A 21,296-nucleotide genomic window follows, 5' to 3' on the forward strand; every position below is an offset into this window, starting at 1 on the left:
TGGGTTGCAAATATTCCCTCGGTAGGCATTCCAGGGGCTCTAAATGCGTGACCATTTTATGGGGCAGCCTCGTGCCACGTATACTGTCTTTTCTCTATACATACACCAATCTAGGTCTGCTTCCCATGCTTCAGCTCTAGGTGGCTGTGGGGCCCCCACAGTTGCGCAATATTCATTTTTGCTAGCATTAACCCCAGTGTAGTTGGGGGTGATCTTAATACAGTATGGTAGCCTGCTGAGTGATGTTCCTGCAAAAATTGTAGCTCACTGGTGTGATGTCACTGCAGTGAGGGTAGCTTCCAGTGTTATGTGATGAGTTAAGGGTAGTTCTCAGTTTGGTGCCCAGATGGGAAGCTCTTGATATCATTGCAGCATGGACAGTCCCCAATGTGATGTCACAGCACATGTGGCGTTTACGGCTGTTAAGGAAGCTTCCTGACACAATATCAGTGCAAGGAGGTCAGTTTCCAGTGGGATGTCACAGCAGTAACAACAGCTGCTAGTGTGCTCTTACTGTAGAATAGGCAACTCTGTGACGTCACTACAAAAATGGCTGCTCTAGGTATAGTGCTGCTGCATTAAAGGTGGTTCCTTTTGTAAAGTGCCTGCAATAAAGGCAGCTCTCGATGTTCCACCACTGCAGTGAGGGCAGCTGCTAATGTAGTGCCATTGCAGTAGGGGTAGCTTCTCCTTCTGATGTCACGGAAGTAAGGGTAGCTCCCCAATATGATGTCAATCCTGTAAAGATGGCTCCTGAATGCAATACAACTCCACGAAGGCAGCTCCTGGTGTGAGTCGCTGTAGAGAGGGCAGCTTCCAGTGAGGTGTCACTGGCAGGGCCGGACTGGGAACTGAAACCGGCCCTGGCAAAGTGCTCGGCCGGCCTCCCCTTCCCCCCCCCCCAGGGGGTGGATTGGGGTGCGACCGTGCTCTTTGCCAGGGCCGGTCTTCTGCCGATTTTGTTACAGGGCCGTTTTTGCAGCTATGCTGCAAAAAAGGCCCTGTAACAAAAACGGCCCCCCTGGGGCCCAAAACCGGCCCCCACCCATGCGGCCGACCGGGGGATTGCCCGGTGCCCGCAACGGCCAGTCCGGGCCTGGTCACTGGAGTAGGGGCAGCTCCTTCGTCTGGTGTCACAACATAGCTCCGCTGTTTGATGTCACTGCAGTAAGAGCAGTTCCCACTGGTTGTGCATCTTCAGAAAGGACCCTTCGCCGTGTGATATCTCAACATTATTTATGTATGTCTGTAGTGGTACTGGTATAGTGCAAACCTAACTGGGAACCACAGCGATGAACAACAGTAGAGAACCTAATAGTATCAACTGAGAATCTTTACAGTGAAAAAGGTAACTAAGTACTGCAGTCTGAGTGAGTAATGTTCCTTGCCTTCTACTTCTTTCTATATTACTGGAGTGCTGGAACTGTCCTTATGTCAATAGGGATATTGCTACAGATCCTAGGTATATAGATGGAGAAGGCCTGCTATCTGTTCTTTTTGTGTATTTTTGGTTCCTTTTGATCTCCAGAGGCCATGTCCTTGCTCCTAGTGTGGCGCTCTGCGCTTGCGGTGGTTAGTTTCTTTGCCAGGTATGTCGAGGGGCAGTTTCTGATGGCTTTGTAGATAATTCAGCTGGTCTTGAAGATGATGCGGGCTGCTGATGTGTACCAGTGTAGTTCCTTCAGTGTTGGGATGATGTCATCGACGGTCTTCAGAAACTTGACGACTCGTGCATTAAGGTTAGTTCCTCAGTGTGATATCCCTGCGATAATGACAGCTCGCTGATGTGATGCCACAGCAATAATGTAGCTCCATGACTGATCTCATTGCAGTAGTGGTAGCTCCGTAGTGCGATGTGACTGCAAAGCGCAGCTCTTTGGGATGATGTCACTGTAGCCCAGAGCGATGGGACTGCAGAGACAAAGGAAAATAACCCTATTGACGCAAGAACAGCAGGCCTTCTCCATCTATACACCCAGGATCTGTCGCAATATCAATGTGTATTTATTGAACAAATACAATTCAGATGCCTCCTTATTTTAAGTCTCATTGATGGCTAGCTAATGTGCAGCCTCCGAGGGTACCACAAGCAAGTAGACCTCCTTGCCAAAGGAGGGGGCTTGTAAAATGTCCAGTTTGGGCTATCGTAAATCCTTGCACTGGTTCTACTTGTTCACTCTCAGCCCGTGTCTGATTATTGTACTGTTTTGCTGCCTGCATTTTTTTGCTGACCTCTTCCTTTGCTGACCTGTTCCTTTGCATACCTCTCATCTCAGAGCCCAGCAAACGTTTCCAAAGAGGTTTTGAGGGTCATAAGGACTCTATAAAGAATTTAACTTTACATATAGTTCGAGGTAACCAAGCCTCTTAAGTTCCCATCCATTGACATAATGTGGTTCTCTACCTAATCTTGCTTCACCAGTAATTGCCAGCAATAGGCATGCCCTCTCTCTGATATCTGGCTGCGCTTGAGATCTGTTGTGACCAACATTACCAAATGGTCCTCATCTCCAACTTGTTTGCTTGGCTCAGGTCCTGAGGTCATCTTCCTGAGACGCAAGTGTTAACAAACACCTTTCTTTGTTCCCTGTAGGTCAGTTTGATAAGATGAAATCTCCCTTCGAGTGGGACATCGTTGCAAGAGGCTTGGTTGCCATGGCAATCGAAGGCTTTGTGGGCTTCTTCATTACCATCATGTGTCAGTATAACTTCTTACGGAAACCGCAGTGAGTACCGAGAAAGTGTTGAAGTGGTGGTATTGGTTATCCATGTAACAGGGCGATGGTAAATCTAAAGAAGAGGAAGTAATAGTCAGCAGTGCTTGTCAGTATCTTAGAGAAAAATATTCCCAGCTGCCTATTGGCATATTGCGTTCTGGTGTTCGTGTGAATGTAGTACAGAGGCGTTATTGGTAAATGTATTTAATATTTACCAGGGGTGAGCTTTGCACTTGTGATTGCATGGCAGTCATTCTGTTTGCATTGTGTATCCCAAGACCGAGAATGAAAAGGATAAAGAGAACGATGCTTTCTGTAGGGAATACCCAGCGCCAAGTGTGATGCTTATCGCACCTCTGATTTAAAGCGAAAGGAGAGCAAAAGCACCATTTCACCAGCATTGAATCCTTCGTAGATTCACATGAGTCAATCATTCCCCGTTTTCAGACTGGGAATCCAGTCTTACGATGGGGAATGATTCAAGCATGTGAATGATACCAATGCTGGCGAACCGGGGTACAGGTAACTTATTTTCTTCTCACCAGAAAGGGCTATCCTGAGGGATAAGGTGGCACTCATTTTCGATTCTAAATGTTAATTTGGGAGTGCTTCTGTGCTGCACATGAGTATGCTTCTGACAAAGGGCTTACTCTCATTTGCTCTTATCTTCTCGCCTGATCATTCAGTCCAAGTTTCACATTAGGCTGTTAACCTAAGTTTATGACTTTTTCTGTAAATGGCATGCAGATTGCACTCCACTCTTTTCCAAGGTTTGTTTGTTGTTCATGTGGGCCTCATTTCTGTTCTTAGTAGAATATTTTTCTTGATAGACGACTACCTGTTTCATCCAAACCCATTGAGGATGATGATGTCGATGTTGCTACTGAGCGACAGCGGGTGCTGCGTGGGGATGCTGACAACGACATGCTAAAGATTGAGAACCTGACCAAGGTAAGGATTTTGAGACTTTCCGAGCTGGAACATTTCAAACAGGTTTGGGCTATGAAAGCCTATGCATCTTCCACATGTCGAGCTTCCTTATGACTTACAGTACAAGGCACCCTGATAAGTCAAGTTAGCAGGGGATGGATACATTGTTGTATTATTTGCCCAGAGGGACTCCGACAAGTGAAGCAATGCATACTGTGACAAACCCTCAAGTCTCACCTCCTGGAAATGTTTTACTAAAACAAAAAAAATCTTAAAAGTAGAGGAAAATAATTCTGCTATGTCAATGTTCTTTCAGTTCTTGGTTTGTGTATTTGTTTTATTAATAAAGAGTGAGTAAGTACATACAATATTTCACCACGATCAAATATAATTTGTAAGTTGCTTAGAGGAATAGACAAGGGTGCAAATAGTCAGGTAGTTGTTAAGTAAACTTTTCACACAATGACCGATTCACCTAGGTGCATCTCTGCTTTTCAACCCCTCAATAGTTGTTTCGAGAACCTTCAAGTGAACAAAGTTGAATGGCCACGTATGTCAAAAAATAATTAGGTAGGCCAAGATTTAGAAGAATGGATAAACAATCCTCACTGAGAACTCTGATCACAGTGAAGAAACCACAGTATTCTCTGCATATAGGTTGTGAGCCTTCCTTAGCTTCTGCAGTCATTACCAAGTTACAAGTGGGTGCATCACTTTGCAGAGTTAAAGTTGCTCTCAAATGCAAAAATGTAACGTGCAATTATTTACTTTATTGTGTCTGCTGTTTAACGTGCATGTATGATCACGACATATGTTATGAATTTGTCAGTAATCTGTGTCACACGGCCTGCAGTGTGTCTTGAGAGGTGTTTGCAGCAGGGGTGCAACTTAGCACCATTTACATTAGAGTTCCACAAAATTAATCTGCAAAAAAAGAAAAAAAATGGTTACCATATAACAAAATTACAATCTTGAAAAACTAAAATAAGTGGAATAAAAACAACCTATTTTATGTACTAATGCTTACCTTAGCGTGAAAGATTGCTCACAGATAGGAAATATAGGATAAACACTTCTAGTGTGTTGTTTTCCACTTCGAGGGAATGTCTCCTATTAGAGGAACGGTTAATGTCACTTTTCAACATTCTCCATCGAGAACCCCCAGAAAATGCTTCTGGGGCACACTTGATGACTTCATTGCAAATAAGAATCCACCTTGATGGATTAGGTTAATAGATATTATAGACTGTTCATATCCCTAACACACATCATTTGTTATCTCATAAATAAAGTGCCCGTTAGAGCCTATGTAGAGTAGCCGTAGTTAATGTACTGTTTTCAGTGAACATGAACTAGTATAGTAATTTTGCTCATTTTTCGTTTGCCCCAAAAGCACATTTTGCTATGTATATAATTCTTAGTGAGAATTTACAATTGTACATGCATATACATTATCCTAATGAACAAAATCTATACTCGGTTTATTTTATATTCTACTGTGTTTTCAATGTTCCTCATGAAACAAAAAAATAGTCTTTTGAGCAAACAAAAAAGTTGAATAAAGCCACATCTTTTTATATACTTATGAGATATTGTAATGTGTTGCTTTTTGGTTACTTTAAGGTGCAATAAAGGGTAGCATAGACCTGGCACAATGAGATGGGGAAAGTTAAAGTCCAATCTGTAATAGTAGAGCCAAAACAATTTTCTTCTTCTACTTCGTAATGACCACATGTACAAAAGCAGTGCAGTTAAACGCAAGCCAGACAGCTTTTTTCTGAAACATGAATTCCTAGGCACTACCCACAAGCTTGGGTTGAGTGCATTTCACAGTCTAGAGCCTGAAGTCCTTGGCCCCCATGTCTTTTGAGATTGAAAGCTTAGTGAGCAATGAGGTGTGCAGAAGTAGATGGCACTGTCCTTTTAGGCATACAATCGGAGTGAGGCTATTTAGGTATCTTGGGCTCGTCCCCAGTAGGGCTTGTGGGTTGGGCACAGCACTTTAAATTTGTCGTTTGCGTCTACTGAAATCCACTGATACACTTTCAAGGCGTCCACTGATAAAATTTATAGGCACACTTTCAAGGCATCCACTGATACAATTTCAGTCAGTCAGTCAGTCAAAAAACTTTATTCGGTTAATTAAAACCATAAAAGCAGTACATGATACATAAAATCAGATTTAAAAAACAATTAAACAGATGAAAAAGAATTGATTGCTACTCCTTCTAAAAACAAAAAAAAGGGCACATTCATTAAGAAAAAGGGATTTGATAGATATGGGGAACACCTATATCAGCATATAAAAGACCTTCTCGCCAGAGTTTATACAGGAAGTCAAATTTGATGATTTAGTGGTGCGGCAGCTCTTAGTTTTTTCTGTCTGGCGGCTGCTACTAAAAAACAAGCTACGCCATATGCAACCGGCACTGAGTTCAGCATCTGAAGGTATAGTAATGCTGGCCGTACCTGAACGAAATTCAGAGGTTTCAAGATGGGAACAAGGATTTTTTTTCGCGGCACCAGGTAGTGCTCACAGAACATGACCAAGTGCAAAGTGTCCTGTGTTGAAAAACAGTCACATGTGCAAGGGGGAAAATTTTCTGGTGTACCCCATTCTGTGTGCGTGCCAAGAATAAGATGGATCAAATTAAATCTAAACCTTATGAGCAGAAAGCGATGGTAGGGCTTTGTGACATATTTTAAATAGGGTTCCATAGCTGTGGTTGTGGAAAGTTGAAAAAGTAATCTGACCGTAGGTTTGCTAAGTTCAGCCGATTCTCTTTCGCATTCCAACAAAGTCCGAAAGTGCTGCTTCACCCACTTTGCGTCCTCTTTTTTGAGGTGTTGCGGTAGAGAGTACATTTCCGGACGCCCTAGCCTCGCACATGCCGCTCTAACATATGCCAGCCATGGAATAGTATGAGCTTTGTCCAGAGATATACAATCTTTAAGGATGCAGTGATTCAAGCTGATTTCTTCATTTGTCCAGGTTTTAATCCAGCAAAGTACTGGGGACATTTTTAGAAGATCAGAGACATAACCCATGCCTATTTCATTATGGGTTGAATGTGTGGGAGAAGATTTCGGGAGAGTCAGCAGAGCCCGTATGAAGTTGTTTTCAGCAATTTGCATGCCTGGAGTTGGAACATAGCCCCAAATGTCTGCCCCGTAGGAAGCGATTGCCATACATTTGGCTCTGTAGATCCTGGTCATAGCTTCCATAGGTTTCGAGCCCAATCTTTTGGAGAAGCTCAGGAGTGCTGTTGTGGATCTAATAACTCCGTTTTCCTTGAGTTTCATTTGTGGCTTCCAAGTTCCTCTCTCGTCAAAAGTGACGCCCAGGTAACAAAAGGAGGGCATCCTCGAAATTGGTGAATTGTTAGAGCTGAAGGATCTAATCTTCATATTTTTCTTTCGTGAGCCAACGACCATAACATGGGACTTGACGATGTTAATTTTTAGATCAAGGGCTTCCATGAAAAGGCCGAAATGGTCCAAAAGTCTTTGGAGACCTATGCCAGTCCGCGCTATAAGGACAGCGTCATCCGCGTATAGGAGGACCGGGATAGGTAGCCCCCCCATACGTGGAATGTCCAGGGTGGCTGGGTTCAGAAATTTCCCCAAGGCGTTGATGTACAGTGTAAAGAGAAGAGGGGCCAGGATGCACCCTTGTCTGACCCCTCTCCCTGATCTAAACTTTGCTGTACACCTACCATCCCTTGATGCCCTAACAGACACAAACAAATTAGAATGAAGGTCATGTAAAAAGCTAACCAAGGTAGTGTCCAAACCCAAATTTCGTAAGATGGTCCATAATTTTGAGCGATTAACCAAATCAAAAGCGGAGGATAGGTCCATAAACCCCAAATAAAGAAGCCCCCCCTTCACCACAGTGTATTTGCTAATGATTAGATGGAGGTTCAAATATTGGTCAATTGTCCCTCTGTGTGCCCTGAACCCGTACTGCAAATCTGAAAGGATCCCGCTCTCCTCCAGCCAATCCCCCATTCTGTGCAGGATGACTCTGCCTAAGATCTTAACGGCAGAGTCCAACAGGGAGATTGGTCTATAGCAGGCCGGGTCCGCCCTATTCCCTTTCTTGAATATAGGCACAATTATAGAGGTAGACCAGGAGGGTGGGAAGCCAGCTGTCGGAATAGCATTAAAAACGTTGGTTAAAATTTTTGACCAGAATTGTGGGTACTGAATATAGAGATCTGCTGGTAACCCATCGGGTCCCAGGGCCTTGTGTTTGCTGGTATCTCTAATCGCCCTTTCGACTTCCATGGTGTTAAAATCCATAACCAAGTTTGAGTGGTCAAGGGTTTTGGCAGTTGAGGCAGGGACTGTAGACTCATAGATTTTGCCAAAATGGGCTAGCCATCTGTTATCCTCTATGACACAGTCTAAATCCGTTGGCCCATTGTCAGAAAAAAAGGGCTGATACAATTTATAGGCACACTTTCAAGGCGTCCACTGATACAATTTATAGGCACACTTTCAAGGCATCCACTGATACAATTTATAGGCACACTTTCAAGGCGTCCACTGATACAATTTATAGGCACACTTTCAAGGCATCCACTGATACAATTTATAGGCACACTTTCAAGGCGTCCACTGATACAATTTATAGGCACACTTTCAAGGCATCCACTGATACAATTTATAGGCACACTTTCAAGGCGTCCACTGATACAATTTATAGGCACACTTTCAAGGCATCCACTGATACAATTTATAGGCACACCTCTTCAGATTCAGACAAGGATCTAGAATTTCAATTTCAGACCTTTGGCAACATGACACTGCAGTTCTTTGGAAGACTGGTGCACACAATATTACAGTAGTCTAGTTCTGCAACTTCTAAGGCTGTCGTAAAAAGTTGCAATGATGCCTTTGAACCCCACATTGACTTAAAGCACAGCAGAGAAAAGTACTCCCAGATTCCTGTTTTCAATACCACATGAGGGCCATTCCTGAACAGGGTGCACAACGAACCGGTAAGGCTGGTGTGACACAAATTGATTTGAAAACAGCCCCGGGCAGCAACTTCACTAGAATAGGAACAATAAAAGAATACATTTGTAGCATTCAGATGTGCTTACCTGACACATTTATGACATTTCTGAAATGTACTTTCGGAAGATGCCCCAGGTAACCCATGCATGGAGGTACTTTTCACCTGTTGGCATTTAAAAAAAAGACTCTCGAGGCTTCGATGCAATGGGTGTTAGGAAGGAAGTACATTAAAAATGAAAAAGTAGTGTAGTGTTGGAGTTTGAGCTCGGTGATAATTACAGGCACTGTTTTATTTATATTGCTGTGCCCAACCCGAAGCCCAAATCATTTGACCCACCCCATTCCTGTAATATTATCAGAATAAATTGAGCAACCTTGAACTGTGGTGGAATACCACTGGCAGCTGTTTGAGCAAATATTAAAGTCTCTTCGCATAATATTGTTTTGGGCACTTACAGATTTCGAACATTTCCTCTTTACAATTGTTCTTGTTTTAGTTATAACCTAGTTGGAAAGGAGTGCCCAAAAGTAGGTGCAACATAGAACTGACCTGCACCTTGCTGATGTAGCCTAACAAGGTTGGAGAACAGGTCTGGGGTTGCGCGTGTTCCTGGGCAGCGGGAATATGACCTCAGAGATCAGACTGTGCGGCCTCTTTTAGAGCACGACTAAGACTGACTTGCATATGGTTGGTCCCAGTCTGAAATGTCACCGTGATGAAAAGAATTATAGACTGGTGTGTGCCCTGGAGTAATTGCACGCATTTGAGATTAATTCATGCATAGTGTCTAGAAATTTCAATATTAATGAAAGTGCAGAGCGCAGTCCATCCGCTGTCTGTTCATCTTTCAAACACTGAGAAGAAGGCTGGAGTGGGCGCTTGTAGCCTAACTTTCATAGGAGTCGATATACCATATATGTCTCAAATAACTACACCAACGTATTGATAAGTTATATAGTGCATACAGGATCAGGTGGCATGTCACCAAAGGTGCAGCTACAACATCCCACTTCAACAGCCGACATCTTATTCATTGCCATCTTTTTATGAATTATTGTCTATACAAAGAGCACACATGTCTCAAGGCCTACTTTTCCTTTAAGATATATATATATACATTTATATGTACAGAAAACACTAGAATTTGAAATCTATTATTTAAATATTTTGCACGTGCACCAGAGTGAGCCAACATGAATTGCAATATTTTACGCAATGCACAATGAAATTTAATTGTTCAGCATCAGCTCGCAGTCATGTTAACTTTGGAAGAAACGTTAATCAGACTTAAGCGATATATCACATAAGATCTCATGTTTTTATATTGTGTTAACAGAATTGAGATGATAATATTTACATTTGCAATGTGTCAAGTGCCGACAGCGTCATAATATGAATCATGGTCATTTTGTCCTTTAAAAACTACAGAATCTTCTGTGTCTATGCATTAGCGTGTGTGACCATGACTCACTGGTTGCCTTAACTACGAATAGCCTATCATGGTGTAAGGTCTGTTCGTGATGTGTCAGCATGTAAAGTGTTATAAATACGTATGCCATTTAGAGCAGAGTTAAGTGAGCAAGGCGGAGGCTTCCGCCGAAACGCGTCTGTGCAGCATGTCGGATTAAAAACTTTTCTTGAGTCAAAGTCACGGAGTCAGTGCCTTCCTTTCATCAGAGGGAATCGGATTGGTAATCAATACATTTATATATATGTATGTTTCATACTACTAGCGAGTGCCTCTCTCTCATTCAGAAATGTGGCTGACATATTAAAGTAAACCAGATGCATCCAGAGTGTAATACAATCATCTAATGGTTTCAGGGAAAGATGGTGAAAATGTGTGTGTTAATGGATTAAGGAAATGTTTATCTTGCTCTATTAAAAAAAACGTTTCCTTCCAAAGAAGGGTAATTACAGGGTACCAGTCATCATTTCCATATCCATGCATATCAAAGTGTACAAAGCTGGCACTACTATACTTCAAGACCTACTGCACTACTTTGACGGGCATAGATATTTTACCCACCATGTACTACTCAAGGCTAGCTTCAGACCCCTAAATAAACTGTAATAATCTACCTTGTCTTTTTAGTCAATTTAGGCATGCTAGACCTTCCTGCAACTGGTGTTTTTTTGGATAAGATAGCCACAGTAGCTCTGGTAGTATCTCTGTCTTTGAAGAGCTTTGAGTCTTCTGTGGAAATTCCCACCCACAGGAAAAACATAGGACCTTTCCTCTTTGATAAATCTGTATTCGTTCGCCGGGTTACTGAACAATCCCTGTTACCATTTGTTCTCGTTAACAATGTGTAGTCCCTTTCTTGCAATTCTTGCCATATTCTATATGTGTTGGCATTATAAATGATGACAATTAGATTTACTTATTAGGTCTGCGAGGGCCACACACCATATTTAAAGATCCTCACCTTTGTGTTGGCATAGATCACTTTGCCACAAGTACTTCTGCTGTTGTGGTAGAAGCACTTTTGTAAAACTGAAATGCCAGCTGGCTGCCATGTCTAGAGGGTCATCTGGATTTTTCTTTTTCCTTAGCACAAACACCCCAAAAAGCAGTTTGTTTTCTACAAACCGACAGCTCAATGGCCCTGATGAACAGGGAGTTTTCTCCCTTTGCTTAGGTGCCCCTGATGATTTCCCCTGCCAAGGTGCACCCTGCCTTGCTTCTGGAGGCCCAACCTAAATAGGACAGGCTTTCTGATGCATGAAAGGAGGCGACCCAAAGGCAAATGGACTGCTTCTGACGATTGTATGCGAGCAGAGCTGGTGAAGGCTACACTGATGAACAGTCATCTGCTCCAACCTCTAAATGGGGTGGGAGAACCACAGGCTTTGCTTGGCAGCACTCCTGTTCACCAACCCTAGTTAAACACTTAAATCGTAACTGTTCGGTGAAGTAAAAACATTTCGCTTTATAATGGAGCAATAGATGACCCAAAAGCTACAAATAAGTGCAGTAATTAAACTACAACATGCCTTGGTCATGAACTAGCATGTAAAGGAACTTACAGCCGTGAGAAAGGCAAATGGGAATCAAAAATTGTGAAAGATTTCTCGCAGTGAACCAATCATTTTAATTTTGTCCATGTTTCAAATTGCTTCCACCCCTTTATACTGTGAATTAACCCACAATTTAATGCTCCCAGTATAAAGTGGTGAAAGGGATTTCAAACATGGATAAAACTTAAATGATTGTCCATATATACTGTGAATTCACTTGCAATGTAATATTCTCGGGAGCTTAGAATGGTGAGAGGGGATAGGGCGGCCGCGTAACACCAGTCGCGGGCTCGAGCCTGAGAGGCTCTGCGGACTTGTTACTGGTGTGACCTTTATGGATGGCCCAAAGTGCAGTCTTTGTTAAACAACTTTTCTTTCATCTACTTGCCTCAATAATGTGACTGTAGTCTTAGCAGCCATAAGATACCCCTTCTGCAGGCCTTGATGTACCTTTATGAATGTTATGTATGTGATTGTGTATAATTGTAACGGGTGAGTCTGAGAGTTAGTGTGATTCTAGTGGATGATTCTGGGAGTGTGTGGTACCAGTATTTTTGCATTCTGCTTGATTCAAACAATGGTTCATGTTAAAACCACAAATACAATGGGTTTTCTCTCCATCCTATATGCTATGTTGAGTCTAAACTAATTTATATTTTTTCTAATTATTTATATGAATCTTTTATATGAATTTGACAAATAAACTATATATATAAAAAAAGTTTAATTAACTTTGTTTGATGTATAATTGGCTCTGATACGTATTTTCTTGTCACCAATCACTTATACGTAAGGATCCCCCGGGACCTTGAAATATACCCTGGCAGGGTAGTCTTTGTTTCTATTGTGTTGCTCTTTTCCCCTTTTTTCCTGCCAGCATCCTAAATCCCCCTGGGGAGCCCCCTTCTATTCTATTGTTACTGTCTTACCTCAGGAGACCCAATGTTTTCTCTGGATCACGGGCTATGATGGCCCGGTGAACAGCGGGAAATGTAAATTTATATCTTGGAGCAGCGACCAGTATGAGAGGGCAATACATGCCGCCATGATTTCCTTTATCCCGATAGTGCTGTGCGGCAGAGGAGCTGTGTCGACAACGGAGTGCACTGTCTGCGGTAATGCCATGTGCCAAAGTAGGAAGACGCAGCACAAGTTATTGTAGTTATTGTGGCTGGATTGCTGGGCAGGCTGGTGCTGCCGGCATTACAAGAGGGAAGGGGGGGCTGTGAATCCCCCATCCTACACTTGGACAACTCGCTACAAGGACGGGGATGATGTGACCCTGGATGGTGGGGGGTGGCTGGTCGGGCTAGAAGGGGCATCGCATCCCAGGTAGTAGAGTCCCTAGAATGGTTTGGATGCCATATCCGTAAGTGTAGGAGTGTGCGGTTGTGCGAGGGCGTACATGCTGAGATCCAGCGTTACTGGGGGGTCCATCTCCAGCTCGCAACTGTGGTAGAGGGAAGAGACTGCTGATAAGGTTACCCACCTACCACATCGGCCCTGCAAAATCAGCAACAGGGGTAGGCAGTGGAAGATCCTCTTCAAAAAGTGTTGTGTCTGAGGAAGGGAGTAGTGGAAGGGGGAGAGTCTGAGCGAGGTCTGAGGCCTTGTTTTGGAAAGCTGTATCAGAAACCGCAATCTCTGGATTTTGCCTCTGCGAACCCTCCGATTACCCCGTCTGTTAGCTCGTTTTTTAAGATCATGGCAGGAAATAAGGGAGATTAAAAGAGGAACAATCTTAGGGTCCTTACTGTTCCTGTGATGCTAGAGGGGAGTGATCGGAAAGGCTTTGTGACTAAGCACCTCACGAAGGGGGTCCTGAAAGGTAATCCATAGGTGGATCTGGAGAGAGAGATACAAATGATCCATAGGGACCCCTTCAAACGGTCAGTGGGGCGAAGTAACCATAGGAAGATTTTGGTCAACTTCCTATTGTATAATATAATTCTAAAGGAACAGATTTTGGGCTCGTCATTCAAAGAAGGGGAGTTGAAGGGTTTACATACACTATAGGATCAGGCATATATAGAGCCATAGAGCAGTGGCAGACTAAGTTAGGGCAGAAGATGGGGAGAAATGCAGAAGTTTGGAGCGAGGGTCCAGCTTCGGGTTCCGGCCATGCTCAAAGTTATGTGGGGCAATCAAATGCATAATGTCAGGCTGATTGAACAGGTGGAAGACCTCATCAAGAAGACGCAGACTCCCAAGGCTTTTACCCGTCCTAATCTCTATTGCTCTCCCTGCGCATTCCTTTTCCATATGTGTTTTGTTTTCCTTTTGGGGTTGACGAAACTTGTTTTCCTGTATTGGATTTCGTTTTTCCATTTCCCACATGTTATTTTGTAGCTTGTTTTGACAGGTGGAGTGGTTTTGGCACAGTTGTTTCTGAAGCATTTGATTTTTTTCCCTTCCTAGGTGTACCTCAAAGTGGCATAGCAAAAAGCCATTATTTACAGTGGGAGGGTTCCTTGGAGAGGATTCAGAGGGAGGAGTTTAAGGGAAGGTTATAACAGAAAAAAGGGTAAATGGTGAAAATTGTCCTCATGACCACTTTGGAAATATAGGCGTGTTAGGAGTCCTAGGTATCTGTAAGGATAGCTGCAATATTCATATCAGTTTAACAGTCTGTCACGCAACAGGTGAGTCTGTGGTGGGTTGGATAGAATGGGCATGGGGTGATTTTTCATGGAATGTTCACGGCCTTCAAGGGAGACAAAACCGAGCCTAATCTGTCAGTACTTGAAGGATTGACACGCTCACATTATATAGCCCTGCAAAATACGCATCTTTCGGTAAGGAAGCATAAAGGCCTTATCTGAAAGAAACACGTTAGTGATAGATTCCTTACCTTAGAATTACCCCCAGGCGTCAGACTGGATCAGCGACGTCATCTCGGCGACTACGACGCCAATGACGTACGCGGAGCCGCGCGACTACGCCTACCGACGGGCAGAGGTACTTCTGATGAAAACTTTACGGATCCATTCTGACGCCTGGTGGTAATTCTAAGTTAAGGAATCTATCACTAACTAAAGTTTATTACAGATATATCGTTACCGAAGGTAAGTAACTTGTTCTTTAGTGGTCTACCATGGGTTCATCAGGTCAGTTGTTTAAAACAGTCTCTTTCCACCAAAGGTGTAGCGTTTCCTTTTAGAAAAAATGGTGGGGTAAATTTCCGACACTTCAAAACGGACAGCTCAGGTCGGAGGGCGTTGGGTCTTATGACCTTTGTGCTGGATAAGTTTACTTGTGGGAGCTATTATGGCCAAAATTGTGATAATGTTCCTCCTCTGTGGGATATGGGGTGAAAATTCTTGGGTTTCTGATCTTCCATAGTGCTCGAAGGTGATTTTAATGTATGTTTGGATGAAGTGTTGGCTAGGTCATCATAGAGCCGAGCAGCAGGCACACTAAGGTGAGGACGTTTTTGAAGATTCTGATAGACTACAATCTGTGTGATGTGTGGCGGAAAAATGTTGGGCCAAGGAGAGGTACACATTTTATAGTAGTAAGTACTGGAACCTCTTGTAGGATTGACTACCTTTTTTTAATTGATAAATCATTTCTTACCAATGTTCGTGATGCAGCATGTTTCCGTTCACCGCTACGATCGTGCTGCAGTTTTGTTAGGGATCGGTCTCCACAAAGTGCAGATTAGCTCTAGGTGGACAATGGAAAGTGCTGCTGTCAGACATGGATATAATACATACATTAAAGGAGCGGAGTAGGTGTTACATCAGTGTTAATTTGCGCTCAGCTTCCATGAGGATAGTCTGAAACTCATATAAGGTAGTGGCCCATGGATTCTTGTGAAATAAAGGCTTTATTTGGTCGAGAAAAATGCGAGAAGAGGACAGGGGCTTTGAAGAGGAGTAATGGGCTATGACACGTGAGCTCCTCATTTTGCCTTCAGGAGCTGGCGCAGAAGTAGTTAGAGGTTGGTAAGAAAACTGGCAGAGTATGTTCAGGTCATTGAGAGTAGAGAGGGCAAGATGGAATGTTAGCAAGCTTGCTTATGTTTAGTCTGGAGAAAGTAGCGGCAAGTTGCTAGCCTGGAAGGTGAGAGCGGATAGAGGACGGAATTACATTGAAAGATGTAAGTGGATGGTAATGGTGCGTTGTCGGAAGATTCTGAGGAAATATGGGAATGCCTCGTAATTCCAGAGAAATCTATTACATTTGCAGATAAAATGTATGCAGTAGCCAAGGCATGCTTTTTCCTGAATTGGTGATTGCCTGGGGCTTTCTCATGGCTGTGAATACATATGATATTGTACCTTACTGTGTATGTGTATGTGGGCACTTGTGACCTTAGCACATCACACGTGTAGGCACTGCAAACTGAGTGACAAGTGATAAAAACCCTCTATCTGGCATGAGAGGATCATAGTGAAAAGTTGTAGGTGGATAGTGGTGGGGTGAGAGCGGAGGAACGAATCAGCTTGTAAGATAGGGACATTAAATGAAAGACAGTAGTTGGGTGGGAAAATGTCCCTCATAAAGCAGGTCTAATTGGTATCTGTAAATAATGACATGTAGAATAGATCAGAAAAAGAAGCAAAATTAACACTTTAGTGGCAAAAGAGCAATAGTTGGTTCACCAAAAAGCCTTCTCCCTTGAATTGAAGGGTTACTGCTAGAAAAATCCCTGAATGAACAGCTAGCTGTAAGCCGTCAGAGAAGGATAGTTTGTATTTTTCTGAACTTTGGGAAAAGCCGAACGTCTCATGATGTCCCAGTGAGTTATGTTGAGCGGGTGGTGGGAGGGGCAGTCCTAAATCCAAAAGAATAGCAAAAGTCAGGTCCCTTGCACAGTACATCAAGTAGAGGAAATGCACCTCTCTGGCAGTGGATCTTTATGTTGTCATTGCTTGGATCTGCAGTGCATTCAGCTTAGGATTAATTTCCACTTAAAGACCACTATATCTCAGATTGGTTACTACAAGTCATCCAGAAGGAATCCTAAGTCTGAGTGCTTGCCTTTCTGCAATTTTATACTGTTATTTTTAACAATGGAAGATTCAGAGTTTCACCTTTTGATATATTTCATTTCTGTGTGGCAGATTTTATGTACCTATTTTCATTCCCCTTGGTGTTTCCACACATTTACATGTGGTCCTGTGGGGTTCTTCAGTAGGTTGTTTCTTGGCAATGGTAAGGTAGGGAGAAAGCTCTGTATTTCATGCTATTGGTGGTTATTTTCTTTTGGGAGACCTAAGCTCTCTGGATACTTTGTTAAACAGATGTCTGGATGCATGGGTAGCACCTTTATGCAGCTCTATGCTGTCACTTATGGAGGTGCGTCAATATCACTGTGGAGCCTGATGGTGCCACCTGTTGGCATGCAGGTTAATGATTTGATGACTGAAGTGTGTGGCCCTCTTGCTGAATGATACATCAGTTTGCTGACAAGATATCAGTGAGTGAAAGGAAGTCACACAGAGACTAGATGACATGGAAGAAAGACTCGATTGTCATGCTATGTGTACAGATGTGGTGGAATGCTGCATCGGTGAAAGAGAAGATTACATGCTGAATGTTGCTAAAAAACAAAGACATGGGAGCAGAGCTGCAAAGAATTATCTGTGAGCAAAGACCTGGAAGCATGCTCTGGCAGGCATAATGTGTGCATAACTGGAATTCTGGAATTGACTGCGTGTCGCAAGAATATTGGAGAATGTTGGAGTAAAGATTTGGCTGCAAACATTTATCACACATGTTTGTGATGGAGAGGGGACGTTTTAGGACCTTGGGTCCCAGGTAAATACCTGGTGCAACATCACAACCTATCCTAGCGAAGCTCTTTAACTGTAGAGACCAGGATAAAATACTGACATGGAAGAGCTTCCCTATGCAGAGGCCAAAATTGCAATCTATCTTAACCATGCCCAAGCAGTACAGGAAGTGCAGCAAATTATTGGCAGTACAGAAAGCATTGCAAAATATGAATGTTAAATACACAATGTATTGTCCTGCATGACTTCAGTTCAGCATGAATGGTAAGGTGCATGTGTTCTCTGATCTCTGGACATGAGATGGCAGCTCATTTCTCAACAGAAATTGTAAAAAGAAAAATCATGACCCCAGAGAGGACTACAAGCCATGGATAAAGTGAAGTTGAATAGCAAGAATGGAAATGTCTATAAAAGATAAGAATCCAGATAAGAATAGATATTGGAACTATTATGAAGGACTGTGATGTCTGGAAGTAGGATATGGGATAGGCACTAAGACACTGCAACTGAAAGAGTAATACGGTGTTGATTTGACCATTGCTGAATGGGAAGGTGAATAGTAAAAGCTACCTGTATGAGGCAGATTGTGTTGCTCCCCCTGATATGGTCCCACCATTGTTTTTTTGGTTAGATTGTAAGGGCTCTTATTCGGAGGGCTCGAGACCTTCTATAATAAGAGTACTGTGGTCCTACATAATGCTCTGCTGGTCGCCCCATAGCGATTATGCTAAGTTGACATAAGATGTTTGTTGGGGAGGGACATTACTGGGGGTTGCCGACTAAGTGGTTATAAGAGACAGTAAGAGACAGTTAAGATGTCACAAAATGTATTTTATATATGTATATATATATATATATATATATGTATATATAATTATTTTTTATCATGAGAGAGAGCTAGCTATAGCAGTAGTAAAAAAAAATTGATAATCCATTTATAATGGTAAAAACTGCAGTAATGATCAAAGGCCAGATGTGCTAAGCAAATGCTCCACTTGAGCATATACATTACATGTGTAGATTTCTATAGCGCAGCTTATCACCTGTGAGGGTATCCATGTGCTGTCCATGGGCACGGGAGATAAAGTGATTTGCCCAGAATCGAAAGATGGTAAGCAGACACTGAGACTCAAACCGGGTCCACAGCTCCGGTGTCAGCAGCTCTGGCCACTGCGCCACATCCTCTACCTGCAACCCCTAAAATTATTTTTCTTGTGTACTGGGAGATTGAGTGATTTGCCCAGAATAGCAGTTTGTTGAGCCATCGCTGCGACTCTAACCTGGTTTTGAAAGTTGGCAGCTCGGGCTACAACACAACATCCTCTCCCCACTACAACATTACTTATTCTTCAAAAAAAGCCCTTTAATTCACACCCCTTCAGTGAGTCCTACCCACACTAGAACCATCCACAACGTCCAACCCTATCCTCAACCTACTGCAACTATCACTTCGTCCAACCATATCCTCGATCTACTACGCTCCACTTGTGACTCACTAAGATTCATATTTTTAAGAACCAACCTCTTAGTGCATAGGTCGGTTCTTAAAAATCTTAACTTACTACAAAAATACTGGCAGTAATTTGGTACAGATATTCTTACATCTAACCTTAAGTTCTTACTCTGTAGTACCAGGGAAAAGTTGAAAATTAACAGAAGACAATTTTGTTTGTTGGTACATGGGGATCTAGCTGATACTTCAGCGTGAAGTTATAACCATTGTTGGTTGTACACCATGTTTGGGTTATGATGTTAGCTCTTCATGTACAAACTTAAGTTGGATTTCAGAGATCTTAAGCAATCTCTAAGAAGTTTACAGTAAATGCTAAAAAATACACCAAGAAAAACTAAACTCTATGATGAAAATCCCTGTCAAATTCGGATCAGATTTAATGGATCCTTCTGTTCTTATCCAAGGTCTACAAATCTCGCAAGATGGGCCGGATACTGGCTGTGGATCGTCTCTGCGCAGGGGTGCGTCCTGGGGAGTGTTTTGGGTTGCTCGGGGTCAATGGAGCCGGAAAAACCACCAGCTTCAAGATGCTCACAGGTGATGAGAGCACCACAGGAGGGGAAGCCTTCATCAACGGACATAGGTAAGTCGACCTCTGCATGTCTATAGGAGACATGAAAAGTAGTTACAGTAGGAATTGGATGCAAGAACCACATGCAATGAGTGAGATATTTGTCATTCGATAAGGAGCAAGAAAGGGTTTTGGTATTGTGTTTGGAGAATAGTTGAGGAGTGTGATGGGTGAATAAAGGTGCTAGTAATTAGAAGGATGGTAGATGGTTTCTCAAGATGCTTAGTATATCATCTCCCTGGACTAAGACTGGATTGTTATAATAATGTTATAAACATTCTCTGTCTGCTCATTTTATAATACTTCATAAACCAAATACTGAATCCTTCAACTTAACTGAGAGCCTTAATGCTTTAGGACTTTCTCTTTTAGGCCAATTACCCACACACTGAGCTGTATACCTGCATCCCCCCGTATTCTATAGTCTACAATCCATTTCAGTTCAGTGTCCTCTCCCTCTCACATGGATAAATCATTTTGAAATTCAGTTCACTTTTACGAATCCTAAATGCTCTTTTAAAAAATCTACATATTCCTTTAACAACTCATGCAACCTCTCTAAAATCATCACTTTCAATCTTGACTAAGGAACACCCAGCTATCCTCGTTCAATAACATATCAATTGCTGCCTCTAAACATAACTGGATTAAGACATCTCTCAATGCTAGAACTCCTCTTCAAACTTGACACTCTTTTGGGAGCAAACCTCCTGCACCCTGGTTCACTAATGATCTTTATAACATGAAAGTGAAGCACCAGTCAGACCACTTTTACAAAAGCCCACAGCCGACACCTATATCCTGTAAATGTAAATGTAAATGTATTGGCATTTATATAGCGCACTACTTACCCGTAGGGTCCCAAGGCGCTTCGACCGCTGCGAAACCCTTCCTGGCTTCCCTGAGAGATGGTCCCTTAATGGGTATCTCCAGGGTGAGACCAGGCATCCCCGGCGGTCTGGTGGGGCCGTTAGTGAAGATGAGGCAAGCTAATGCCCAGAGTTGCCGAGTGTGATCGCTGATCAGAGTGGGCACCGAGGCGAGAGAATTATCGAGTCCGCTGACCCTGGTCCAGAAACCTGCCGCGCCGGGAATCGAACCCTGGTCCCGGGCCGTCCTCTGCTCTCGGGTCTGCCGCCTCTAACCAGTGAGCCACACTACTTCACTCCTGAACAATTATCACCAGTATCTGAAAGAGACACGTTAGTGATAGATTCCTTACCTTAGAATATCCCCAGGTGTCAGACTGGATCCGGAATTTTTTTGCGTAGCAGTACCCATGCGCGTCGGTAGGCATCGTCCGCGTCCGTCGTGGGCTCCTGTGATGACGCCGTTGGACTACTTAGACTCCGCCTCCGCTCGCTGACGTCGGTTCTTCTTTTTTCCGCGCCAGCAAGCGTAGAGCCGGAAAAAGTTGTACCCTAGTCAATTTTTGACTAACTTTTTTACGATCCTTTTTGATCTTTTGACTTCGACGGTGCCGGTAGGGATGCCCGGGTTCAAGACCTGCCCCGACTGCACCCGACTGATGTCGGTTACCGACCCCCATCGCCGGTGCCGGCACTGTCTAGGCCCGGACCACGATGACAAATCCTGCTCCGACTGCCGGGTCCTGACGTCTAAAGCTAGACGGGAGCGGTCCCGTAAGTGACTCGAGCTTCGGCAGTCCACCTGCGCCGCTCGAGGTCCCGGTCCAAAAGGAGGTCGAGGGACCGGTCGCGGGGCCGGAGTCACCACAGTTCCGGGAGTTGTCTTCGGGTTCGAAGTCCTCAGGTAA

The 21,296-nt window shown here is 43.3% G+C and overlaps 1 protein-coding gene across 1 annotated transcript in view; it reads left to right on the top strand.

Annotated features, from left to right (window-relative positions):
• Window positions 1-21,296, top strand: part of ABCA2 (ATP binding cassette subfamily A member 2) — a 696,743-nt gene that overhangs the window by 615,312 nt on the left and 60,135 nt on the right. Inside the window, exons 39-41 of the mRNA XM_086921159.1 lie at window positions 2,594-2,726; window positions 3,548-3,668; window positions 19,353-19,531. Of these exons, the coding sequence (XP_086777285.1) occupies window positions 2,594-2,726; window positions 3,548-3,668; window positions 19,353-19,531 (433 nt within the window). The remainder of the gene's footprint in view (window positions 1-2,593; window positions 2,727-3,547; window positions 3,669-19,352; window positions 19,532-21,296) is intronic.

This window comes from Lissotriton vulgaris, chromosome 5, assembly GCF_964263255.1.
Source record: "Lissotriton vulgaris chromosome 5, aLisVul1.2, whole genome shotgun sequence".
Taxonomy (NCBI): domain Eukaryota; kingdom Metazoa; phylum Chordata; class Amphibia; order Caudata; family Salamandridae; genus Lissotriton; species Lissotriton vulgaris.